The 27886-nt window shown below is 44.4% G+C and overlaps 1 protein-coding gene across 6 annotated transcripts; it reads right to left on the minus strand.

Moving 5' to 3' along the window:
- Positions 1 to 272: 272 nt before the first annotated feature.
- Positions 273 to 27736, minus strand: LOC124014554 (inosine-5'-monophosphate dehydrogenase 1b-like). Of its 6 annotated transcripts, none has more exons than XM_046329685.1 (16): positions 26742 to 27736; positions 19829 to 19927; positions 19601 to 19681; positions 13724 to 13772; positions 10049 to 10150; positions 9778 to 9852; positions 9344 to 9638; positions 8964 to 9163; positions 8262 to 8352; positions 7991 to 8086; positions 7194 to 7337; positions 4535 to 4679; positions 3667 to 3810; positions 3466 to 3549; positions 3218 to 3234; positions 273 to 2330 (listed from the first exon to the last, which is right to left on the minus strand). In XM_046329685.1, exons 1-16 carry the CDS (start codon positions 26978 to 26980, stop codon positions 2227 to 2229), a joined length of 1965 nt encoding a protein of 654 aa, XP_046185641.1. In that variant the 5' UTR covers positions 26981 to 27736; the 3' UTR covers positions 273 to 2226. The 6 variants fall into 6 exon arrangements, with proteins under 6 accessions (XP_046185641.1, XP_046185645.1, XP_046185642.1 ...); XM_046329689.1 differs by lacking the exon at positions 26742 to 27736 and adding an exon at positions 22409 to 22662; XM_046329686.1 differs by lacking the exon at positions 19601 to 19681 and having other exon boundaries at positions 26742 to 27734.
- Between the last annotated feature and the right edge of the window lie 150 nt (positions 27737 to 27886).

Consider the following 27886-nt stretch of genomic DNA (forward strand, 5'->3'; position numbering starts at 1 on the left):
CCAGTTGGCTGTACCTGCCCCAAAACACCAGTATTTTTACTTCATAGTTTGATCTCCATCTTTTTAAATTAAGTAGACAGTGTGTATTCAGCACCTTTACTTCCACGACTGATCAAAACTCACGACTCTTGTCCCTCTGCAGCAGACACATGGTGAGAAATGTGTTTGGAACATTGAATTGTAATACATATTGTATCAGCACACACGTATCGTGATAATATATTGTATCCTGACGTCCCTGGGAATTCCCAGCCTTAATAACAACCCACAAATCAACATATTTGGACTTTTATTGTTTTACAGCATTAGGGACCGGTTTCTGTTGTAATCCCATTGTAAACAAGGCCTGTTTCATAGTCAGTGGGGATTTTCAGAACTAAAGGTGGGAGACTGCAAACAACCATTTCAAACAGGATACAGGTATATAATTCTCCATACATCTTCATGTACATATTTACTTAATATTCATGTCAACTGTAAGAGTACTGTTAGTCAAGTGAGGTCCCGGTAGGGCAAAGTACATTCGCACAAAACGGAAAGAAAGTCACTCCTACAGCTTAGAGACATCCTAAAAAAAACATCTGGCAAAAAGATTGTTTACGAAAAACGTTAGAAAAATCTATTCCTACACAAGCTGAATGATAAAGGTATCTCAGTGAGAAAGGGGGTGAGGAGGATGTATAGCGCCATGCACATACACAGTTCTTACGGGAATTTAACACTTTCTGTCGTGTGCGGTCATCATCGACCCCCATTTCAAGGCATATCTCTGGTAATCTGAGCAGGTCAAAGCTGCTAGCAATTGGTGCCACAATCTGGGACAGGGGTGGAGCGAGGGACTACATTGCTGGCGATTCGTAGCTTTAAATTTGGGCTTTTAGTATTAATAACACCAAAAGATACATTTGGCAGTATGTACGGAATTAGAAAAAAGCGGAATATAAATAGAGCCGTGTTGAGGCTTTAAAAAACTAAAAAGCATGCATATCAAAACCCTTGCTATCAAAACCCATGCTCCTTCGAGCCACTGGGACTTTCTTCAGCAGAGATCGTCAACTAGATTCAGCCTCGGGACGATTTCTTGGGTGGATGGGCAGGGGCCGGAACATAATTACAAATCATTTGTAGACTGCAAATTGACCGCAGGAGGCCCAAACAGATATAACTTAAACAATCATTTCAAACCTTGCTTACATTTAGTATACGATGACATCTCTGTATTATCTGTAGGAATACTTGGGAACAGATAACCAAAATTAAAATCACTTGGTTCTGATTAACTGGCGTTTTTACACCCTTTTGTTCCAAGCATAATAATCACTTATTTATTTAAATGAAACCACGTGGGTCAAATTTGGCATGGGGGATGCCAGTTGGGAAACCCTGCTTTACAGCTTTTAAATCTAACCATTTTCTCTAAACTCGTTTCATTCCCGTCAAAAAGATTATCGTATTAGCCATTGTTTACCAGCACTGTGGTTTTAAAAACGTTCCTTGATTTATGGCCCCAACCGTGCTCTCAACACACTAGAAGCATTGTGATAGGCCACTAGTTTATTGGTTCACTAGTTTATTGGTTCACTTCGACTAAGGGGGGTATGACATGGCCACTACGGCGAGGGAATGTTACCTAGTCTAGAGTCCCAGCCAATGAGTCTGTCAGTTAAATCACAGTCAAAAGTTTAACAGAACAATCTACTTTTCTCAAAGCAGTTAACATCTTTCTGCATAAACAGAGCTAACTACATAGATAAAGGAGGATTGCCACAATACACTTGCACACAGAGTAGCAAGACAAGTGTTTTTCCACATATATATATATATAGTTTGATTGGGATGTTTGTGGCTTCTGATGTGGAGGTGTCGGTACGAGCAGATCCCAGAGAATACAGAGGGGTGACAGCATGGCTCTCTCAGTTTCACCAGGAAGAGGAAGATAGCATAACAGCACCTTCTTCACTGAGTTTGTCCTCACACACACTCTCTCTCACACACACTCCCCCTCTCTCTCTCACACACAATCAAATACTTCCTTCAACACGCTCTCACACACACCAAGGGGACCGGTATTCTGGGAGGGGGTTATGGTGAAAACCCTGATGTTCCGCTTCGTAAGTGCAAAATCCTATGTTTCCCAGGTGATGGTGTTTGTTTTGCAGGTGTTCCCCCCCAGACCTCTCCCGTGGGGTATGTGGGGAGTCGGCAGGGAGAGTGATGAGGTGGGTGTCAGATGTGGCGGGTACGTTTGGTCACAACGGGGGTGGGGGTGTTGGGGGCGGCCCTAGTCCGCTTCTTTCTGGCCCCTCCATCAGTAAAGTCGTTTCTCGTAACTAGAGAGAGAGAGAGAGAGAGAGAGAGAGAGAGAGAGAGAGAGAGAGAGAGAGAGAGAGAGAGCATCGTGAAAACACAATGATACCATCAATCAGTTAATGATAATCAATAATATAACGACCACACAAAACAATTCCTATCACCTGCTCTAAAACACACAGAACAATTCCTATTACCTGCCCTAAAACACACAGAACAATTCCTATTACCTGCCCTAAAACACACAAAACAATTCCCATTACCTGCCCTAAAACACACAAAACAATTCCTATTACCTGCCCTAAAACACACAAAACAATTCCTATTACCTGCCCTAAAACACAAAACAATTCCTATTACCTGCACCAAAAACAACTGGATAGAACCCTTTCCTACTACATCAGCTATCAATCTGTCTAAGCAATAAGATACTGATTCAACTATAAAACAAAGGTTGACAAATCCCATTCAATCCCCCATCATCTTGCCAGTATACTTATTACAGGGTTATCTGCCCTATGGATAACTGGGGAAGGAGAGGATGGAAGGAGGCTAGTGGACAGAGGGGAGACTAACAAAGCTTCCCATAATTCATCCCCATTCAAAGATGAAATACGTAATGGCGAGCACCCCTCCTCCCACTAACAAGATAATAGTCCGAAGGGGAACGTCACATGGCCATATTAGCCGTCCTTATAGGCTAGCTGCCAGATTCAAACATCAAGATGGGAAGCACTTATCTAAAGGTAAGATTTACATTTCCCACCTGGATCATTTAAATCAACAAGATTAAACTTAGCCATTCAATTTAGAAACAAGGGGAGAGTTGTTCTACATGCAAATGGCGATGTGGGGCCCACCACTAAGCCACACCCTTCACTTCACAGGTCTATGTACATGTACTTACATGGAACAACAGAACATCTATGGTGAAAGACAGAGAGAGAAAGAGGACTGATGACTGAGAAAGAGGCAACACTACCAGTCGTAGAAAAGTCTTGGCTATCTACTGCTACACACACATTTAAATTCCACTGTGTGTGTGTGTGTGTGTGTGTGTGTGTGTGTGTGTGTGTGTGTGTGTGTGTGTGTGTGTGTGTGTGTGTGTGTGTGTGTGTGTGTGTGTGTGTGTGTGTGTGAGAGAGTCCAACGTACGAGTGAAGCCCATGGACTCCTCCTTCCACCTGAGCAGACGTGGTCCTCTTCTCAAACTTCAGCTCTCCAGAGTACATCATGGAGCTGTGGAAAACAACAATATCAGAGATCACTCAGTCACACACAAACACACACTACTATCAGAGATCACACACTGGTCCCCTCTCCCCTCTACTCTCACCCTCCCTCTCACAAACCGACCGTAGAACAGAGAGACTCTTGGCGCCGATGTCCTGACAGCCATGTTGGATGCCAGCGATCAGGTAGGGGATAAACTTGTGGATGGAGCCCTTGTCCTGGACAGAGCCGGACACGCCCTGAGCCACCTTCACCTTGTCCCCTTCACTGTGGAATCAGCCAGTCAGAACAGAGACGGGTTAAACACTGCTGTAGAATCAGCCAGTCAGAACACAGAGACGGGTTAGACACTGCTGTGGAATCAGCCAGTCAGAACAGAGACGGGTTAGACACTGCTGTAGAATCAGCCAGTCAGAACAGAGACGGGCTAGACACTGCTGTAGAATCAGCCAGTCAGAACACAGAGACGGGTTAGACACTGCTGTAGAATCAGCCAGTCAGAACAGAGACGGGTTAGACACTGCTGTAGAATCAGCCAGTCAGAACAGAGACGGGTTAGACACTGCTGTAGAATCAGCCAGTCAGAACACAGAGACGGGTTAGACACTGCTGATGGACAGCGAAAGTCTCTAATGAGAGCACAGAGAGCAGCTTAAACTGGCATCATTTGACATTTGTCATATATTGTATTACAATGTGAACCGTCTGAATGAAGGACAAACCAATAAATACATGTATATAATCAGACATAAAATATTAATTTCATTCAACAGCGATTAACAGCAACTGTTGATGTGCAACAACTTTGTTTACCTGGTCTTCATTCCAAGCCTACTATGAATTCTAGTAGTGTCTGATCAAGAGTTAGTCAAGAGTTAGTCCCAAATGGCACCCTATTCCCTATGTCCCCTGGTCAGAAGTAGTGCACTATACAGGCCAGGGAATAGGATGTGATTTGGGCTGCAGCTCTAGAGTGTGATGTCCTCCTTACCTGAAGTAGCGTTTCTGGCTGCTGGTGCTCTTCTCCATGGCGTCCAGAGAGCCCATGCCGCGGTACTTCTTCAGCCGCACGCCGTCCGAGAAGAAGTACTCCCCCGGAGCCTCCGTGGTCGCCGCTAGCAACGAGCCCATCATCACTGGGGAGGGGCGCAAGAGGTCATAACTGAAGGTCATTGGTTGGTAAGCATTTCTCCAATTAATTGTCGGTACGGCTAGTGTTTTGTTACATCGATTACCATCAATCAGCTTTGAATGGAGGAATAGACGTGAGATCAACAGTGGATTAGAGGAATAGACGTGAGATCAACAGTGGATTAGAGGAATAGACGTGAGATCAACAGTGGATTAGAGGAATAGACGTGAGATCAACAGTGGATTAGAGGAATAGACGTGAGATCAACAGTGGATTAGAGGAATAGACGTGAGATCAACAGTGGATTAGAGGAATAGACGTGAGATCAACAGTGGATTAGAGGAATAGACGTGAGATCAACAGTGGATTAGAGGAATAGACGTGAGATCAACAGTGGATTAGAGGAATAGACGTGAGATCAACAGTGGATTAGAGGAATAGACGTGAGATCAACAGTGGATTAGAGGAATAGACGTGAGATCAACAGTGGATTAGAGGAATAGACGTGAGATCAACAGTGGATTAGAGGAATAGACGTGAGATCAACAGTGGATTAGAAGAATAGACGTGAGATCAACAGTGGATTAGAAGAATAGACGTGAGATCAACAGTGGATTAGAGGAATAGACGTGAGATCAACAGTGGATTAGAGGAATAGACGTGAGATCAACAGTGGATTAGAGGAATAGACGTGAGATCAACAGTGGATTAGAGGAATAGACGTGAGATCAACAGTGGATTAGAGGAATAGACGTGAGATCAACAGTGGATTAGAGGAATAGACGATTAGAGATCAACAGTGGATTAGAGGAATAGACGTGAGATCAACAGTGGATTAGAGGAATAGACGTGAGATCAACAGTGGATTAGAGGAATAGACGTGAGATCAACAGTGGATTAGAGGAATAGACGTGAGATCAACAGTGGATTAGAGGAATAGACGTGAGATCAACAGTGGATTAGAGGAATAGACGTGAGATCAACAGTGGATTAGAGGAATAGACGTGAGATCAACAGTGGATTAGAGGAATAGACGTGAGATCAACAGTGGATTAGAGGAATAGACGTGAGATCAACAGTGGATTAGAGGAATAGACGTGAGATCAACAGTGGATTAGAGGAATAGACGTGAGATCAACAGTGGATTAGAGGAATAGACGTGAGATCAACAGTGGATTAGAGGAATAGACGTGAGATCAACAGTGGATTAGAGGAATAGACGTGAGATCAACAGTGGATTAGAGGAATAGACGTGAGATCAACAGTGGATTAGAGGAATAGACGTGAGATCAACAGTGGATTAGAGGAATAGACGTGAGATCAACAGTGGATTAGAGGAATAGACGTGAGATCAACAGTGGATTTAGACGTGAGATCAACAGTGGATTAGAGGAATAGACGTGAGATCAACAGTGGATTAGAGGAATAGACGTGAGATCAACAGTGGATTAGAGGAATAGACGTGAGATCAACAGTGGATTAGAGGAATAGACGTGAGATCAACAGTGGATTAGAGGAATAGACGTGAGATCAACAGTGGATTAGAGGAATAGACGTGAGATCAACAGTGGATTAGAGGAATAGACGTGAGATCAACAGTGGATTAGAGGAATAGACGTGAGATCAACAGTGGATTAGAGGAATAGACGTGAGATCAACAGTGGATTAGAGGAATAGACGTGAGATCAACAGTGGATTAGAGGAATAGACGTGAGATCAACAGTGGATTAGAGGAATAGACGTGAGATCAACAGTGGATTAGAGGAATAGACGTGAGATCAACAGTGGATTAGAGGAATAGACGTGAGATCAACAGTGGATTAGAGGAATAGACGTGAGATCAACAGTGGATTAGAGGAATAGACGTGAGATCAACAGTGGATTAGAGGAATAGACGTGAGATCAACAGTGGATTGGATTAGAGGAATAGACGTGAGATCAACAGTGGATTAGAGGAATAGACGTGAGATCAACAGTGGATTAGAGGAATAGACGTGAGATCAACAGTGGATTAGAGGAATAGACGTGAGATCAACAGTGGATTAGAGGAATAGACGTGAGATCAACAGTGGATTAGAGGAATAGACGTGAGATCAACAGTGGGAAACAGAAAACTAGCCCAAAGACATCAAGATACTGTAATACTATAGACCTGGGCTGTTCAATTCTGTTCCTGAAGGGCTGAAAAACTTCTGGTTTTACCTGGTAGTTAATTGCACTCACTTGGTGTCCCAGGTCTGAATTAGTCCCCGATTAGAAGGCGAGGATGAAAACCAGAAGTGTTTTGGCCCTCCAGGACCGACATTGGACAGCCCTGCTATACACCTATTCTAGCCTATGAAATTAACCACATTGACCTAGTGCATGCTATAAAAGGGGTTCATGAAGGATTAAGCTAATGAATGAATGAATGAATGGGTGAATAAATGACAACAGAAGTGAATGATAATGAATGATGACAATGAATGAATGACTATGAAAGAGTGAACGCATGAATTAACAAGTGAATGAAAGGTACCTGTGGATGCCCCGAGTGAGAGAGCTTTGACCACGTGGCCCACGGTCTGAATGCCGCCGTCTGCGATGACTGGCACACCGAAACGTCTAGCATACTCTGCCACCTTATACACCGAGGTGCCCTGAGGCCGCCCGCACGCCATCACTACGGGAGACGGAGACAGGAAATTGCGTCACCTTACCATGGTAACATATCCTATGACCGGTGTAGTCAGGCGGTGTTCGGTTGGGCCCGATGGATGGATGGATTGTTTTACAGAAGTAATATCAGAATCAAGGTGTTCAGTTAAAAAAATAAAAGGATTGAATATGTTCTTCCAATAAGGATGTTTGTTTTGCGCTTGAAAAACATTTGCCATTATTTGCTGAACGTAATGCTGTGGAGAAAGTCATCGCCATGGTAACCGAGAGCAGATCCTTCATAAATCACCACGGCGACAGAGACTAGCAACCAGCGTAGCATCTTGGTTGGTTACTCGCTGCTCTGATCCTTCTCCAGTTTTGCTGTGTAGCTTCAGCGGTTGACCTATACAGTAGAACTGATCCAAAGCCAGCTGCTATGGGTAGAGAATCCTATGCCAATTATCACATTTCTATTTAATATCACTAAACTCATAACATTTAGACGTAATACTACAATTCCAAATCACACGCAAGGTGTAGATTCTGGGTTGGGTCAATTCCATTTCAACTCAATTCCGCAAGTGGGTTGAAATATAAAACCAGCAACATCCTCTCCTGCATTCAGATGTGAATTGATCCTGTAAGGTTGATAGTATCAGGGGGTGGGGTCACTACCTTCCTGGGTGATACAGATGGAGCCACAGCCCATGCCCACTCTCAGAGCGTCCACTCCTGCATCAATCAGGTTCTTGGCCTGGGCTGCCGTCACCACTACAAGAGACAACACACAACATCATCAGAAGGCAGGAAAAGAAAGGTTTAGTGTGTAAGTGTCTAATGTATTTCCCCCCCCCAAGACCGATCTTGATAACCTCTCAAAGATCTGAAACTGGATGGCTGGAAGTGTCATAGTGATAAATCCTGTCCCAGCGCTCCACTCTCTCACCGTTCCCTCCCACCACCTGCAGCTCGCTGTACTTCTGTTTGATGTAGTTGATCATGTTGACCTGATACACAGAGTTGCCTTGTGAGGAATCCTGCAGAAACAGAGAAAACAAGTCATGTCTGCACTGCAGTGCCACGGTCTACTGCCACTTAGACCTGAAACCCAACCGTAACTCGACCACAACCCCTAACCACCATGTCCACCAAAACTGTATGACCGGGGCCTCCCGGGTGGCGCAGTGGTTAAGGGCGCTGTACCGCAGCGCCAGCTGTGCCACCAGAGACTCTGGGTTCGCGCCCAGGCTCTGTCGTAACCGGCCGTGACCGGGAGGCACAATTGGCCTAGCGTCGTCCGGGTTAGGGGGGGGGTTTGGCCGGTAGGGAAATCCTTGTCTCATCGCGCACCAGCAACTCTTGTGGCGCATGACTTTCAACCTTCGTCTCTCCTGAGCCCGTACGGGAGTTGTAGCGATGAGACAAGATAGTAGCTACTAAACAATTGGATAACACAAAATTGGGGAGAAAAGGGGGTAAAATAAAAAATAAAAAAACTGTATGAAAAGGTCCACCAAAACTGCATGAAAAGGTCAACCACTAACCACCATGTCCACCAAAACTGCATGAAAAGGTCGACCCCTAACCCAACCCTCCCATCTACCTCAATCTAAACCCCATCTGGATCCTAACCATAACCCAAACCCACCAGTACGACCACGTCGACCCCAGCCTGCATCAGTAGGTCCAGTCTGTACTTGTCGTCGTCCCTGGTGCCGATGGCGGCTCCGCACAGCAGCTGTTTGCGAGAGTCTTTGGAGGCCAGGGGGTAGTCCCTGTTCTTCTTCAAGTCTGTCCTGGCGATGATGGACACCAGCTCATCATTGTCGTTCACGATGGGCAGCTTGCCTGGTGGGGGGGAGAGCGAAGAGACTTTGTAATTCTGCCATCTAACCTCAAACAGTTCATAAATGACCTTGTACAGCAAACCAAAGACAATCAATAATAGGTTGAGGATGATACAATAGAACAATGTACCAGAAAACAGGCCACAATAGACTCCCAGAAGGACTGTACCGACTGGCTCACCTTTTTTGCTCCGCTGTAGAATGTCGTTAGCCTCTTTCAGCGTGACACCGGCTGGGGCCACCACTAGCTCCTCCCTCTTAGTCATGGCCTCCTCCAGTGGTCGGCTGTGGTCCTTCTCGGAGAGGAAGTCGATGTCTCTGGAGGTGATGATGCCCACCAGCTTGCTGCCCATCTTGCCAGTCTCGGTGACAGGGATGCCAGAGAAGCCGTGGCGAGTCTTGGCCTCGAACACGTCCCCCACCGTGTGACGCGGGCTCATTACAAGAGGGTCTGTGATGAAGCCCTGCTCAAACCTCTGGACAAACAACAAATATCTGTTAATAAACCATTGTGTATAGATGCACCGCAACCCATTTAATACCAATCAATATAAAATGATGCAAGTCATTAACTACAAAGGGTAAATGCTTTCATAGGCGTTTATGGGGTCTCACCTTAACCTTGCGGACCTCGTTGGCTTGGAATTCAGGGGTGCAGTTGTGATGGATGAGGCCGATGCCTCCCATGAGCTAAAAGGCAGTCAAAAACACCCGACAAATAAAACACACTTTTGGGAGACGGAATACAGTTTATGGTAGGTTTCCCCCCAGCAACACAAAACACTTAGATTGGGGCAGATGTGGAAAGCACACAGTAATTTCTAGCATAGAGGACACACATATATATATATTTTACTGGCTCGAATGTCAGGCTGCAAGGTCTCACCGCCATGGCGATGGCCATCGATGACTCTGTGACTGTGTCCATCGGGGAGGAGATGAGAGGCGTCTTCAGGGTGATCTTCCTGGTCAGGGCAGAGGTCAGATCCTGGTGGAGAAAGTAAGGAGGATATCTTGGCTCAATAACCCACAACATGTTCAGGAAATCAGTCATTCAGCACGCTAGATAATATTAAATCAAATCAAAGTTTAAGTGCTCTGAATACAACAGGTGTAGTACCTTACAGTGAAATGCTTACTTACAAGCTCTAAACAATAGTGCAAAAAAGGTATTAGGTAAACAATAGGTAGGTAAAGAAATAAAACAACAGTAAAACGACAGGCTATATACAGTAGTGAGGCTATAAAAGTAGCGAGGCCACATAGAGACACCGGTTAGTCAGGCTGATTGAGGTAGTATGTACATGTAGATATGGTTAAAGTGACTATGCATATATGATGAACAGAGAGTAGCAGTAGCGTAAAAGAGGGGGTGGTGGGTGGGACACAATGCAGATTGCCTGGTTAGCCACCGTGCGGGAGCACTGGTTGGTCGGCCCAATTGAGGCATTACAATCTGTTGCAGTGAGTGTAAATGTCCACACAGGAAATATACTCAATATTATTCATTTCTAATACAGAGTGTAAGTCATTTACTTCATAAAGAAAAGAGAACCTTGACCATCATTGCTTGTAATAGTAAAGGTTGCTTTCTCAGTTGTCCACTAGGGGGCAGACATGCTCCAACAAGCAAGTTTGTCCTATGTGGATTGGCCTAAGGAAAATGACAGCTTTTGGTCACATTTCTCAAGCATGCTTTCAATGGCTGACTGGTCGATGAGTCTCAAAGTCTCAGACGAGAGTTGCAACAGCAAGTAAAGGACATGCAACTGGAAAGCAGACATCGCTATCTGGCCTAAATGTAAATGATCAGGTGCTACATTTTATATGGGCTCCCGAATGGTATATGGGCTGCATCACATCCGGCAGTGATTGGGAGTCCCATAAGGCGGCGCACAATTGGCCCAGCAACGTCTGGGTTCGGCCAGGCTAGGCAGTCATTGTAAATAAGAATTTGTTCTTAACTGACTTGCCTAGTTAAATAAAAATATATATATATTTTTAAATCTGTCATCAGAGAGACAAGACCGATGTTGACCGATGCTTTGACTTTCTGGAGACGTTTTGCACAATCAGGCTGTGACCTTGTTAGAAACTATCTGCCAACACACTGGGAAAGTTCCCTTTTATAAAAAATTGAAAAGTCTTGGCCACTTCCACAGTCTTCTCAGCTGGGAGGGAAAACATGGCATTCCTCACCATGAGAAAACCAGAGTATGCATTTTATGACGTTAAGAGCTTCCCTCCCTTATCTTTGGCAAATGTAAACTACCATACCAACTATTGTGTTTGTGAAATGGGGGGTGGGTGAAGAAAAAGACTGGACACTGGCAGCCATTTTGTTAACTCAACTGCACCACCCTGCCAAATTCTACAAAGGGCTAACCTTCAAAATTGAGAGACCACCTCTGCACATGGTGTGACCAACAATAACTTCCCCATTGAAACACCAGACAGAGGCCCACCTCACACGTATAAAACATCCCTGTGTGGAAGAGGGTGGGGGGGGTCTATTTTAAACTACAGTCTAAACAAATATTATTGCATGAACTTTGACTGTATTCACAGTTGAGACAGATAAACACAGGCTCGTCCAAGTTACCAGACTGACTCCACCGTCAAGAAAATAGACCAGGTTACAACCCTACGGAGACTACCCACAACGCCACGGCAACAACGCAGACTGGCACCTTCCACAGCAACAAGGGCTGTGTTCTAGTCTGGACAAAAAAGGAGATTAGAGATATCAATTAGATTAAAAACTCCTGATGGACGAGAGAGAAGGGCAGGGGGATTTCACATAAAGCCTGAGATTAACGCTCACATCATCCCCTGAGAGAAGAGTGAGCAACCAACCAACCAGGCACAACCGTATACAGAGAGAGAGACAGAGAGACCAGGCGTGGGAGGCCATCTTGGTAAAAAATAGGGTGGCTAGGAGGTTAGGGATGACGAAGGAAGCTGAGAGTAAAAATTATTTTTGGAAAATCTGCAATTACAGAATGAGGTTTTGAATGCAGAGGGTGGTGTGTGCGTCTGTGTGGACACAGCATACCGTAAAGAGCCTTTGGTTTGTGCGTCTGTGTGGACACAGCATACCGTAAAGAGCCTTTGGTTTGTGCGTCTGTGTGGACACAGCATACCGTAAAGAGCCTTTGGTTTGTGCATCTGTGTGGATACAGCATACCGTAAAGAGCCTTTGGTTTGTGCATCTGTGTGGACACAGCATACCGTAAAGAGGCTTTGGTTTCAGAAGTGGATCTGGCAAGGAGTGTCTGCTGAAATAAGGAATGTGTAGGAAGCAATACTGCTCCCACTTGGTGCATCCATAGTCATTATCCCAGTAGTTTTCAGTGATCTGGAAGAACCAGTCTGGGACGGCCTAGTGGTTAGAGCGTTGGGCCAGTAACCAGCAGGGTAGCTTAGTGGTTAGAGTGTTGGACTAGTAACCGGAAGGTTGCAAGTTCAAATCCCCGAGCTGACAAGGTACAAATCTGTCGTTCTGCCCCTGAACAGGCAGTTAACCCACTGTTCCTAGGCCGTCAATGAAAATAAGAATTTGTTCTTAACTGACTTGCCTAGTTAAATAAAGGTAAAATAAAATATAAAATAAAAAGAGCGTTGGGCCAGTAACCAGCAGGTAGCCTAGTGGTTAGAGCGTTGGGCCAGTAAACAGCAGGTAGCCTAGTGGTTAGAGCGCTGGGCCAGTAACCAGCAGGTAGCCTAGTGGTTAGAGCGTTGGGCCAGTAACCAGCAGGTAGCCTAGTGGTTAGAGCGCTGGGCCAGTAACCAGCAGGTAGCCTAGTGGTTAGAGCGCTGGGCCAGTAACCAGCAGGTAGCCTAGTGGTTAGAGCGCTGGGCCAGTAACCAGCAGGTAGCCTAGTGGTTAGAGCGCTGGGCCAGTAACCAGCAGGTAGCCTAGTGGTTAGAGCGCTGGGCCGGTAGCCTAGTGGTTAGAGCGCTGGGCCAGTAACCAGCAGGTAGCCTAGTGGTTAGAGCTCTGGGCCAGTAACCAGCAGGTAGCCTAGTGGTTAGAGTGTTGGGCCAGTAACCAGCAGGTAGCCTAGTGGTTAGAGTGTTGGGCTAGTGGTTAGAGCATTGGGCCAGTAACCGAAAGGTTGCTGGATCGAATCCCTGAGCTGACAAGGTAAAAATGTGTCATTTTTTATTTAGTCTGTCGTTCTGCCCCTGAACAAGGCAGTTAACCCACTGTTCCTAGGCCATCATTGTAAATAATATTTGTTCTTAACTGACTTGCCTAGTTATATAAAGGTTATATGAAGAAAAAAAACATGTAAAACTGGAGGACACTAACCAGTTCAACAGGCTAAGAGCAGCCTTCATCGTATGGCTTGTACCTACCCATTACTCTACCCCATTACTCTGAACACTTAAGAGGAATGGGCTAGGGAAGAGGGTCTCAGAACAAAGTGGAATTGAGCCCATGAACAGAACAGTAGGCTGAAGATGGGTCGAAGGGTAGCCTGTAGCTCAAAACCCATATTGTATTTTATTAGCTTTCTGGAAGGTCTTGACAGTCAGAGAAGAGAGGACTACTCACCACATCGTCCGAGGCAAAATCAATGAAGCCCGGCAGAATCAGGAAGTCGCTGAAAGACAGACAGAGCAAGAGGTCAGGGGTCAAGGTTCACAGGTAGTCATGGCTAAAGAAAGATGGCTTAACACAAGAGGACTACAAGATTCATAGTGCAGTGCAATGCAACTGCCAGCCAACTGGTGACAGTGGGTCAGATGTGGCCTATTAAACCCCTCACGCTTTTCCCCGACCAATTTCAGCGTTTACAAGTACCTCCACCATGTTGGAGTTGGGTCCAAAGCAGGAAGTGTTGAAAGCCACAAGGGGAATATGTAAAAATTAGCCCCTAGAACGGCTTCTTAGCCCCTAGAACTGCTTCTTCTCCGAGCCTGGTAACAATATAGGGGAAACTAGTTCTTGCAATGGTTGAGGAGTCTGACCCGAAAGTTGCCTGTGGTATAAATTTGAATAAACTAAACTACAAGTGAGTTTGCGTTAAGAACTAAATAGAAAATGTCTTGATCCCAAAAATGGTACGTTCATAAGTTCGCCCTCTAGTGATCGCTGATCAAGCTGCTCCTTCCCTTTGCCTTGTCCTCTAGTCTAAAGAGAAACACTGTCTCACCCTGTTTGTCCAGTGCTTCACAAAAGCATCTGGGGTTCAACTTCATTTCTTACACTGTATGAACACAATGGCAGGCAGAGAGAGAGCGGTAGAGAGCATATTAGACAGAGGAAAAAAGAATGATGATGAAGAAGGATGATGTGTGTTTTTCACAGATGGGTGGATCTGGTGGTTTGGCAGATGGGTGTGAAAACACAGACAGACTGGACAGAGAGGGAGAGACGAATAAGTGAGTCTGTCAGAGAGAGAGAGAGAGATGGGGAAAAAGTGAAAACCAGAATAAGAGGGAGGAGTGCAGGAGAGAATGGGCTCTAAATCAGATAGAACAGGAGAGAGTGAGATAAACAAAAACAGAGAGAGAGAATGGCCCCCTGGCCTTTATCATCCATCAGACAATTCCCCCCTCTCCTCCGCCTGTGTGGGTGAAAAGATGGGGCCTAAAATATGTCTACCAAACGGGACAGGGAGGGGTGCGGCTGCAACCGCCAGACACCTCACAAACATCAACACAGTCTGGGACAGGGAGTCAGAGGGGAAAACATCTGCCAGTATTTAAGGAAACCACAAAACTACGCTGATTCTGGATCAGCTCGCAATAGCCAGACCTACCCCTAACCAGCATGAGCCAAATGGTAAAAAGTGTCACTGGATCAGTTGATAAGTAGCCATTTAATTTATTTAGAGTTTTTGGATTCGCCACCAATTTCCATTACAGAATACAAGTTACAGTGGTCACTTGGGTTTAACCTGTAACCTATACTTAAAACTTCTTAAGGCTAGGGGGCAGTATTTTGACGTTCGGATGAAAAGCGTGCCCAAAGTAAATTGCCTGCTATTCAGCACCAGAATATACGATATGCATATAATTGGTAGATTTGGATAGAAAACACTAAAGTTTCTAACACTGTTAAAATGATGTCTGAGTATAACATAACTTATTTGGCAGGCCAAACCCGGAGGCCAAACCATCCAGGAAAAAACTTGAGGTCACTCTTTTCAATGAGTTTTCTATGTGGATCTAGATTTCTAAGACACTTGCTTGCAGTTCCTATCGCTTCCACTAAGATGTCAACAGCCTTTAGAAATTGGTTGATGTTTTTCCTTTGAGAAATGAAGGAGTAGGGCTGTTCAGAACAAGGGTCGAGTCTAGTGTACTGTTGTGGTTGGGGCGCGCGACCTGAAAGCTCACTCCACATTGTTTTCGTCCGGTATTGAACACAGTTTATCCCGTCTTAAATTGTATCGATTATTTATGTTTAAAAATACCTAAAGTTGGATTAGGAAAGTTGTTTTAAATGTTTGGATCAAATTTACAGGTAACTATATTAGATACTTTGTAGTCATGTGTTGGAACCGGTGTTTTTCTGGATCAAACATTAACGACAGAATTTATCGAACAAAAGGACCATTTGTGATGTTTAATGGACATATTGGAGCCAACAGAAGATATTCAAAGGTAAGGCATGAATTATATCGTTATTTCTGACTTTTGTGTCGCGCCTGGCGGGCTGAAATGTGATTTTCATGTGTTTGCTTGATGGGGTGCTGTCCTCAAATAATAGCACGGTTTGCTTTCGCCGTAAAGCCTTTTTGAAATCTGACACTGTGGCTCGATTAAAAGAAGTTAATCTTTAAACCGATGTATAACACTTGTATGATTCATGAATTATTATTATGAGTATTTCTGTTTTTGAATTTGGCGCGTTACTATTTCACTGGGTTTTGTCAAATCAATCCCGTTAACGGATTGGCGCGCGAAGGGGATCACTAAGAAGTTAAGTGGCCAGGTTGACCCAGAATGCAACAGAAAATATGTGGAAAATGGGATCTTCATGAGTAAGACCTAGATTAGGACTTCCCTTGTGGAGATGGCACACCTAAAAGCAATAAATTGTTATTTGTCCAGGTTCAAATGTAAGTTGTGTCTACATAATTATAATTAAATAATTATATACGGCATTCGAGAAGAACTAACTAGAGTGTGACTTGGCACACGTGACACATTAGGGTTTTAAATACCAAAGACAACACTGGCTACCTGTCAATATGGTGTGCATTCAAATGTTGAATGTGGACAAATGCATGATGCCATTTCGGCCACACAAGTGCTGTAGACAACCACAAACTGCCCGAGTTAGACATTAGTATGACCCTTCAGCCACTAAGTAGAGAAAGTGGGTAGGTCTGATTTAGAGTGCACTTACCTGTCTAGTCTTGCATACTATTAATGTTTAAATATCTATTGCCTGACAGTTCTGTTATTAAAACCGCTTCGGGCCCTAGTAATGCTGGGTGCGACTTGATTCATCTTCATTTCATGCAGACAATTTGACACAAGCCTGGATAGCACTACTTCATAACGTGGTTCTACACCTCTGCAAAGGCAGTGCACTACACATGAAGAATTATGTCACGATTGTAATCTTTTCATTTCTCGTCCCTTTGCCACATAAATGGATTGAGAATACAGTCTTCTACACCAATGTCCCGGGGGAGAATTGCGTTGGAGAGATGAGGGGGCTTTAACGGGGCTACTTAGAAGCCGAGGATGATTAGGTGGCTGTGATCATAAGACATCATCATGGAATCCTCCCATGAAGCCTTTGAAAGAAAATTACTGCATTGACAAATTCTTTATGACAGGGGTAATATATGATAATAACACGCAGCAGAGTCGTCTGCTGTACTAGAAAATGTTGAGTTGCTGAAAGAATATTGATCCAGCTTGGTGAAATGGCCTTGAGACCCTGACAGAGCATCTCAGCTCACCCTGATCCAGCTTGGGGAAATGGTCTTGAGACCCTGACAGAGCATCTCAGCTCACCCTGATCAAGCTTGGTGAAAGTCTTGAGACCCTGACAGAGCATCTCAGCTTACCCTGATCCAGCTTGGTGAAATGGTCTTGAGACCCTGACAGAGCATCTCAGCTCACCCTGATCCAGCTTGGTGAAATGGCCTTGAGACCCTGACAGAGCATCTCAGCTCACCCTGATCCAGCTTGGGGAAATGGCCTTGAGACCCTGACAGAGCATCTCAGCTCACCCTGATCCAGCTTGGGGAAATGGCCTTGAGACCCTGACAGAGCATCTCAGCTCACCCTGATCCAGCTTGGGGAAATGGCCTTGAGACCCTGACAGAGCATCTCAGCTCACCCTGGCGAACACTTTCATAAGGGAGCGTGTATTCAGCTCCAGCGTGTTGGTGTGGACAGTAAGCCTGCCAGATTACAGCAGCAACAGGTAAGCAAACACCTCAAAGCCAGTAGGCCTTAGCCAGGTGTGTTCTCACTGGATCTTTCTCAATGGATCTTGCCTTCGATTCCTTGCATGCCCGCCTCACTCTCAAAATACATTAGAGAAGAAAGTCTGAGGGGGGTGACTTTAGACCTTCTCCTTTAATAGGGTTAAAAAGGAGCCGAGGAGATAGGGAAAGACGAATTGAGAATGAGCCACCGTCGCTACCATCCTGGGTTGCCATGTTTGTGAGGCAGTTGTCTGTGGTTGCCATGGTGGAGACACAGCTGTATGATACAGGTAATACGGGAACAGATGTGGTGAAAAGGAGGGCATCCTCACGTCCTCTGATGTCGTCCCCCGAGACGCTCACATGACAGTACCTCGGGCTAGTCATGTGCTCTGCCTTGCCTTTAAGCAGGACGTGCTTCATTAAGGAGTGGAGGGACGCGCCAATATCACACACACATACATTACCTAATCAATTAACCCCTGTGAACTGGGACTAACTCTCCATTCAAATGTGTAATGTAAATAGTGAATACCATTATTGTGTGGATGTTAAGTCTGAACCATAACATTTAGTCATTTAGCAAACGACTTATCCAGAGCAACTTACAGGAGCAATTAGGGTTCAACTGCAAGAAACAAAATGGTTGAGTTGTACCTGCTTGTTGTCTAAATATTGTTAGTCTCACAAACGCCACATAATCGGTTTAGAATGAACAGGGTATAAATTTAATATAGATTTTTTTTCAACTTTTACCCCCTTTTTTTCTCCTCAATTTCATGATATTCCATTGGTAGTTAAGAGTCTTGTACGATTGCTGCAACTCCCCTACGGACTCTGTTTAGGCGAAGGTCGAGAGCCATGCGTCTTCCCGAAACACGACCCTGTCAAGCCGCACTGCTTCTTGACACACTGCTCGCTTAACCCGAAAGCCAGCTGCAGCAATGAGTCGGAGGAAAGACCGTCCAACTGGCTACCATGTCAGCTTGCAAGCGCCCGGCTCGTCAGAGCACTGCTGCACCACTTGGGAGGCCCTACGGTATCCATTTAATCTGTAACATAGGTTCCGTACTAAATGGCACCCTATTCCCTATGGTCAAAAGTAATGCACTATGTAGGGGACAGGGTACCATTTGGGACGGAACCACATATAGTCAGAAGACATAGGCTACAACATTAACACAAGGACGTGAATGTTACTCTATTTTGTGTTGGAAGCACTTTTATAGCAGTTAGTCATTTTTGTCAAGTCCTCTAGCCAGAGGTATGTTCAAGAAGCAAAACGATGCACAGAGTTTTGGGCAACAGTCTTGGGCAAAGGGGTGAAATTAGTGAAGTAGCTTGCTGTGGCAACATACCAATGCAATGACCGTATGTCATATTGGGGCAGCCCAATGCATCGCTTGTTGAAATCAAGTTAGTTTTAAACAGAGTGAAAGTGGATTGAGGGTTATTCAGTGAAAGTAAAAACAAGTGAATATGAAATGAGCAGATAAAGGGCCTTAGGATATGAGTGCAGTCAGATGTCATTACTAGATAGATTAGATAGTGATTGAATGTCTCAAAGAATCAAATAGCAGTTCATGCACTATGATTCTTCAGAGCAGTTAAAGATGCAGTCATATCATTACCAGAAGCAAATATCATCCTATGGTGCATCCTATGGTGCAGTCCTACTCATTCATCTGTACAGATCAGGTTAATAAGCAATCAACCCCCACCCCCCCCTCCTACTCATTCATCTGTACAGATCAGGTTAATAAGCAATCAACCCCCACCCCCCCTCCTACTCATTCATCTGTACAGATCAGTGTTTTTCTCAGCCAGCTAAACATTTAAATAATACAATTGGTGACGAATGTGGTGTTTACTTCTGCCAAATTCATCAACAAGGTACTTTATTGATTCAAATCTATTTTTAATGGGACAATCATTTGCTTCCCCTATATGAACTCATCGTTTGGAGACAATAGGTTTTCACAGTATAGTGTATATAGTGTCAAAATGGTTGAAAAGTCAACCGTTTTACTCACTTGTAAGTCAACCCGTCGCCTTTAGAGCATAGCTCTTCTGCCGTTTGACCATCAGCGACAACAGACTGTTGTTGAGCAGATCTGCGATTCAAAACGTGTTGGCCATCATTACAAAGCGCCGCCCGCATATCGTCCATCATCGCTTGCGCTTAGGTTTGGACAGTACGAGAGCGTACTTGCACAATACGGTTCTATTTGGCATTTGTATTGTGGTTGAACTGAACTTACTTGTAGGTGAGGCCGTCTCCAACGGAGAAAAGCTGTTGTGCGGAGAGTCCGTCTTCTGGGACATAGCCCGTACCACCACTGATCAGGTAATCAGCCATGCTGTCAAATGAAAAGGATGACAAGCAGGCATTAGATTGTAGACATTGTTTAAAATGTAACATTAGATGCATTTTCAAATATAACTAGCTATCAATAGATGAAAGGTTAAAAGGTGACGACGCTTTGCGCCTGTGAATGACTAATAGTTTTTTTTAAACAAGGCATTTCGTTCATGATTTTTCTGTGATATCAATGCACATATTGTGCAGTTTCTCTAGAGACAAATGATATCAAGCCCGAACTGTTCGATGTAGTTGGGAGTTGTAGTTTTCAAAAGGCCAATATTCTACATAGTTTAGCATGGAAAACATGGTATTTACCTATAATGACCATAATCCATTACATGCCTACTTGTCCATCTGTGTTTCTTTTAGCTTGCTACATTAAAGAGACAAGAAAGCTCGATTGAAAGGAGAGCAGTTGCTTCACGAGGTACACTACACAACCAAAAGTATGTGGACACCTGCTCGTCAAACATCTCATTCCAAAATGATGGGTATTTATACGCACACATTGCTGCTACAACAGCCTCCACTCATGAAAAACAGCCCCAGACCATTATTCATCCTCCACCAAACTTAACAGTTGGCACTATACATTCAGGAAGGTAGCGTTTTTCTGGCATCCGCCAAACCCAGATTCATCATTCCAGAGTCCAATAGCAGCGATCTTTACACCACTCTAGCTGACGCTTGGCATTGTGCATGGTGATCGTATGCTTGTGTGCGGCTACTCGGCCATGGAAACCCATTTCATGAAGCTCCAGACGAACAGTTCTTGTGCTGACGGTGCTTCCAGAGACAGTTTGGAACTTGGTAGTGAATGTTGCAACCGAGGACAGAATGTTTACACACTATGCGCTTCAGCACTCCTGCTTTGTGTTCTTGTGTGGCCTACCACTTCGTGGCTGATCCGTTTTTGCCCCCAGACTTTTCCACTTCACAATAACAGCACTTACAGATGACCGGGGCAGCTCTAGCAAGGCAGAAATTTTACTGACTTATTCGAAAGTTGGCATCCTATGAAGGTGCCACGTTGAAAGTCACCGAGCTCTTCAGTAAGGCCATTCTACTGTCAATGTTTGTCTTTTGAGATTGTGTGGCTGTGTGCTCGATTTTATACACCTCTCAACAACGTGTGTGGCTAAAATAGCTGAATCCACTCATTTGAAGGTGTGTCCACATACACAAAAGTATATCTACCTGAAATTGATAGTTGTTATTCAGCAGTCAAAAAAGTATGCCTTGTTTACATTGAAGTACACTGTCTGCTTTTGTCAGACAGCAGCTCTATAGAGGTGAGATGACTTGAAATGAAATAGTCATCAAATAAAACATATGTAATATACAGAACTGAAATATTGCATTGAAGTAAAATAATGTGAATAAATGGTTAAGTGATAAGCAGTAATCATAGTCACTACCATCATGGACATATTATTCACTGTTTCATTATGTGTTGTTATTATCGAACCCAAAATCATGACTTATTTTTTAGTCAAACTGAAACCAAACCTTACTCACAAACACAGATCGCTGCGCACTAACGACCAATTTGTAAGTCGCTCTGGATAAGAGCGTCTGCTAAATGACTTAAATGTAATGTAAATGACTATGCGTTTTCAAAATGTGGATGACCCACTAACATGCTGGCAAAATATAGCCTCGCGAAATTAACCCTTTCATGCACGGTTGTGTAAATATCCATGCCTAAAATAGCAGAAGCACTAATGTTAGCAACATTTTTAAATAAAACACGTTGCTTTACATTTTTTAATGTTATATATATATATATATATATCAGGAAGATAGAGCACATCTATCTTTATTGCTTGTGGTGGCTGTCCATGCGAACAAAACAGCCATCAAGCGTGTTAAACAATGATCTGTTCAGCAAAAACGTTTCCTTCAAGCACATATTTACCCAGACTACCTACAGTGTTCTGGCTAGCTGCTGAAAGGCAACCGTGAGCAATGCCTGTCAATACCATAGCTAGCTACAGTAGTTAGCTAGCACTTACAACCGTTAACCGGCTACTGTACAGCTGAGTACCTAACAATGGTTTCAATGCCTTGAGCCCAAAATACATGCGGGGAGAATAAAACATGGCAATATTAACGATTAAAGACTAATCTAGCCAACTGTCCACAACCTGAGTATTTATAGATTTCCATCCATCATATGATGTCTTTAGCATATCGTTTGCAATGCATTTTCTCACCAAAGCTGCACTATAAATTAGCCATCTAATTTCTTGCCACGCAGGTCAAAATGATCCGTGCGTTATTCAGCAGGAGCATGTGTCAGCTAGCGGTAGCCGGCTAGCAAGCTAACTAACATGTTTCAACTCATTACTGAAGATGCTCTGTATTCTATGCAATTAGCCACCTCACCACGTTCTTAGTCTTACTTACAGTTACCTAGTGTTAGCTACGTTAAGAAAATGTGACACAAAAAAATCAATTCCAGCCCGTTTTCTACCTCTTGAAGATGACCACGTTGAAGGTGTTTGGAAATGCGAACTTTCCAGCTGTAGCTAGCTAGCAAGTCCAAAATGAGCGGAAACAATGTGTGCTTTCTCTATTGTGGAGGTAACCAGCCCACAATTAATTCCCCTACTACAAACTCAAGTGGTGATGCGAGGCTGGTCCAAATTTGATTGCCTGTCGCTGCTACAGTGTATTCGCGTTATGAAGAAGACTATGTTCGCAGAAGCTTCGAAAATGGATGCGTCACATCCCCTCTCCTCCCACGTGGGGCACTCATTGAATTCGGAAACATGAGGGTAAAAGTCTCAACTCAATCACAGGCTTTACAGGTTAGTGAGATTATGTCCTTGTCATTTATGTAATATACCTATTATCTGCACTGCAGATATTTTGGAGGAGAAAATCATGCATTTAGGCTACAGGGAAATTGGCACTATAGTCTGGCAGTGCCAATGTCCATATATTATAATTTTATAACCCACATATAACTACGTAAACAGCAGGCTCTCCTACCATCCGTTTTTGGAATACTAGGCCTTGGGCTTCTATTATTTGATTAGGATCAACAAGAATCTTAAATCGTTCAAATGTGTAGAAATCAACTTTTATAATGCTTATCTACTTATCAATCTAATGTGACTTTTGTATTTTGACAAAACCCACAAATCAACTATTCTCAGATGGTTCCGTGAGGTGCAAAGTTTGGTGGTATTAACTGAACAGCACCACTGTCAGATTTACAAGTCACATGCAACCAGTTACTAGTAACCAATTATATGGACGACAGTGGCATTTTCTAGTCTAGATAGACCTCAACTGACCAGTGGAGTCAGCCAGGCTACATACCTCCTTTAAATAGCCTAGGTCACATTTGACACATTTACAGTAGATGAGGCTACACATTGACGGAATTTACCCTAATTTTCTCCTTCTGATCTTGAATATCGTGGCCTATGACTTTCACTTTCAAATACAGGACAGACTGTTTAAAACAGAAAGAGAGAATGGCCCCCTCCTTTATCATCTGTCGAGACCATTCAGATAATAAAAGCACAAAAGTCAATAGACCATTGGCGTTCAAGCTGACGGATTTGGGAGAATCAGACTGAATTATTTAGGCTTGGCCTATTGTGCTGTATGTTGACCTGTGAATCCACAAGCATTGCGTACCGAACAGTTCCACACTCTCCCATGTCTGTGATGGTTCAGGGTTGGGAAGAGGAGCACACACACACACGTACACAGACACACACAGACAGATGAAGTAGACCTCCCTCACAAGCACACACTTTTGTAAAAGAAGCATGGACAGCACATTGCTGTCAATACCATCAGTGGCTGACGGTGTTCACTGACAGGCAATTGCAACCTACCACCATGCAAGCAATGTCGCAATAAAGTGAGTTTTGTTCTTCCTTCTCACCATCGTTTCCTGGAGAGTGGGGAATTCTAACCCATGCACTCTTGATCCTGTGCATGAAATTGTGTGGGACTGCTGTAGCTGTGTGCACTCAACCAACACACGGATATTCAGAACAAATAAAACCAAATGCATTTGTAATGGTGACTAGTGATCCACCCTGCATTAAAACAGAATTCGCCCCAAGTACATTTATCATGGGAATGGATGTACAGTGGGGCAAAAAAGTGTTTAGTCAGCCACCAATTTTGCAAGTTCTCCCACTTAAAAATATGAGAGAGGCCTGTAATTTTCATCATAGGTACACTTCAACTATGACAGACAAAATGAGAAAAGAAATCCAGAAAATCACATTGTAGGATTTTTTATGAATTTATTTGCAAATTATGGTGGAAAATAAGTATTTGGTCACCTAAAAACAAGCAAGATTTCTCTCTCTCACAGACCTGTAACTTCTTCTTTAAGAGGCTCCTCTGTCCTCCACTCGTTACCTGTATTAATGGCACCTGTTTGAATTTATCAGTATAACAGACACCTTTCCACAACCTCAAACAGTCACACTCCAAACTCCAGTATGGCCAAGACCAAAGAGGACACCAGAAACAAAATTGTAGACCTGCACCAGGCTGGGAAGACTGAATCTGCAATAGGTAAGCAGCTTGGTTTGAAGAAATCAACTGTGGGAGCAATTATTAGGAAATGGAAGACATACAAGACCACTGATAATCTCCCTCGATCTGGGGCTCCACGCAAGATCTCACCCCGTCGGGTCAAAATTATCACGGTGAGCAAAAATCCCAGAACCACACGGGGGGGCCTAGTGAATGACCTGCAGAGAGCTGGGACCAAAGTAACAAAGCCTACCATCAGTAAGGGCATTGAAGATGAAACGTGGCTGGGTCTTTCAGCATGACAATGATTTACATTTTCATTTAAGTCATTTAGCAGACGCTCTTATCCAGAGCGACTTACATCCCAAACACACCGCCCGGGCAACGAAGGACTGGCTTCATAAGAAGCATTTCAAGGTCCTGGAGTGGCCTAGCCAGTCTCCAGATCTAAACCCCATAGAAAATCTTTGGAGGGAGTTGAAAGTTTGTGAACAGCCCCAAAACATCACTGCTCTAGAGGAGATCTGCATGGAGGAATGGGCCAAAATACCAGCAACAGTGTGTGAAAACCTTGTGAAGACTTACAGAAAAAGTTTGACCTCTGTCATTGCCAACAAAGGGTATATAACAAAGTATTGAGATAAACTTTTGTTATTGACCAAATACTTATTTTCCACCATAATTTGCAAATAAATTCATAAAAAATCCTACAATGTGATTTTCTGGATTTTTTTCTCATTTTGTCTGTCATAGTTGAAGTGTACCTTTGATGAAAATTACAGGCCTCTCTCATCTTTTTAAGTGGGAGAACTTGCACAATTGGTGGCTGACTAAATACTTTTTTGCCCCACTGTATATTGTCCCTTGGCCTCCTCCAGTACTAAGCAAAGCACAGAGGGCCTTCCCAGCCTTGACAAGTACCAAGGTGATCTGGCGGGTACTGTGTCTGTGCATGAGATCACTGCTTTAAATGTGGGTCACCCACAATATTGGTCAGAGATTCCTCTATGCACACCGGTGGCTATTTCAAGCATTGATTCAAACCCGATCCCATTAAGCTCTCCACCTGCTGCCCTAGCTGCAAGGCATAAGGGGGACCTGCCACTCCAAAAATAGCCTTGAGGCAGTTTCTGTTGTTTTGGCATCAGAGTAGGCCACTGAATCATAGCTTTTCAATGTGTTTAGGGGCCACGCTCAGAATGACAATAAACCATATAAGACCCAGGTGTCCTAGAGCTTCATTATGGGCTAACAAGGATATTTAACTTCAAGGTTATTGACAAGCCAGGCTAAACACAGGGCTATGTGGCAGTGTAAACTGATACTACTCAATGGGCTGTATTTACATATTGTAACCATGGTGAAAGCAGAGTAATGAAAAGTAGTCAAAACAAGTGGGAGGAACTAATGCTACAGCTTGAATGCTCACTAGTCAAATATACACTGAGTGTACAACAAATTTGAAATATCTGCTCTTTCCACGACGGGCTGACCAGGTGAATCCAGGTGAAGTCTATGATACCTTATTGATGTCACTTATTACATCCACTTCAATCAGTGTAGATGAAGGGGAGGAGACGGGTTAAAGAAGGATTTCTAAGCATTGAGACATTGATTGTGTGTGAGTGTGCCATTGTGAATGGGCAAGACAAAATATTTAAGTACCTTTGAACAAGGTATGCTAGTAGGTGCGAGGCCACCGGTTTGAGTGTCTCAAGAAGTGCAACGCTGCTGGGTTTTTCATGCTCAACAGTTTCCCGTGTGTGTCAAGAATGGTCCACCACACTAAGGACATCCAACCAACTTGACTGTGGGAAGCATTGGAGCCAACATGGGCCAGCTTCCCTTTGGAACGCTTTCCACACCTTGTCCATGCTCCGACCAATTGAGACTGTTCTGAGGGCAAAACGGAGTGAAACTCACAAGAAGCTGCCGAGGGCAGGACAGCTCATAATAATGGCTGGAAGGGAGTAAATGGAATGGCATTAAACACATTAAAACCATGTGTTTGATATATTTGATACCGTTGGCTCAAGCCAATACCATGAGCCCATCCTCCCCAATCAGGTGCCACCAACCCCCTGTGGTGCAACTCTAACTCAGGTTGGATTTCAACATGAGTCAGCTCCAGAGTTGCTACGCTAGTAAACTATTCTACATTTCAGCAAGTATCTAAAAATCTTCTTTGCCTGGCCCTTCACTAATATGTTGTTCTTTTCAAATGGATGCCAGTTTATTTCACTAAGTAATACTCTAGTACAGCTTTAACCATAATCTTGCTTTGCCCGACTCACCTCTCGGGGCCAAAGCCAGCTTGGATGCGGGTGGCGCTGTATCGCTGGGCGGCCGTCTCATGCCCGTGCCCATGTCCATGCCCATGGGGGCTGAGGCGGAAGAGGTGCTCCGCGTCTTGGGGTGAGGGGTTGGAGCTGGGACAGGGTAGCTCTGTGTCCCCTACGATCCTCCGGTAGTCCATCTGGTGGCTGTCCCGCTCTCCATCCACCCCAAAGTGTTCGTAGCCGTACCCCTCCATGTTGGGTCCAATTGCCAAGCTCTCTTGCTCCAGTTTCTCACTCTGGTCGGTGACCTCACCGTCGCCCTCTGACCCTTCTGTCGGTGACGTCCCTCAAGTGGACTCAAGTCACGTAGGGACTGGGTGTTCCTGAACCGGGCTACCAGCTCAAAACAATTCCCACAGAACAGAACGAATTAGAACGATCTCAGCCAACCAACCAAACGAGTCAAAGTCGCTGAGGACCTGAGTTGGAAAAACAGAGCTACTTGTGAGAGACATAACACGTTCTCTGGTTCAACACATTCTTATCTTGGTCTCATAGCTCCAGTGTTGTCTTTACCGTCAACTTTGTTGTCGAATCCCAGGTCAGATACAAAAATACTCAGAGAGATATGAGAGAGAGAGAGAGAGAGACAGAAAGAAGATAGTTATGTCCCTCCCTCCCCCGTCTCTGTGCAGGGTGCACCTGCAAACCAACCCACAGTGTCCGCTAGGCGTGTCAGGAGAGGGTGTCACCGTGGTAATGCTCCTGCCGAGATGGCGTCGTCGTGGAAATGATGCCGGAGAGGCTTGTCGTCGTGGAGTCGTTGCCGTCCCAACGTTCCCCTTGCCCCTGTGGGAGAACTAATGCTCACTGACCTGAAGGGAGATTGTGGTGGGAATGGGAGGAGTGAGATGGCAGAGAGAAAGGGTCCAGACTAATAGAGGGAGGGAGAGGTGGAAATAAAGAAAGAAAGAGAATGCCTGCAGGGATAGAGGAGAAGCAGAATGGGATACTCAGTGTGTTTTTGTCCAGTCGAGTGCTGCTCTATGAATCTCTCTGCGTACAGCTTAACCCTGTTTTCTGTCAGTGGCACACGTCGCATTCACAAAGAGGATTGGGGAATTAGAATACAGTGGGCTGGAGATACATGCAGGAGGCAG

The sequence above is a fragment of the Oncorhynchus gorbuscha genome, linkage group LG25 (genome assembly GCF_021184085.1).
Source record: "Oncorhynchus gorbuscha isolate QuinsamMale2020 ecotype Even-year linkage group LG25, OgorEven_v1.0, whole genome shotgun sequence".
NCBI classification, from domain to species: Eukaryota; Metazoa; Chordata; class Actinopteri; order Salmoniformes; family Salmonidae; genus Oncorhynchus; species Oncorhynchus gorbuscha.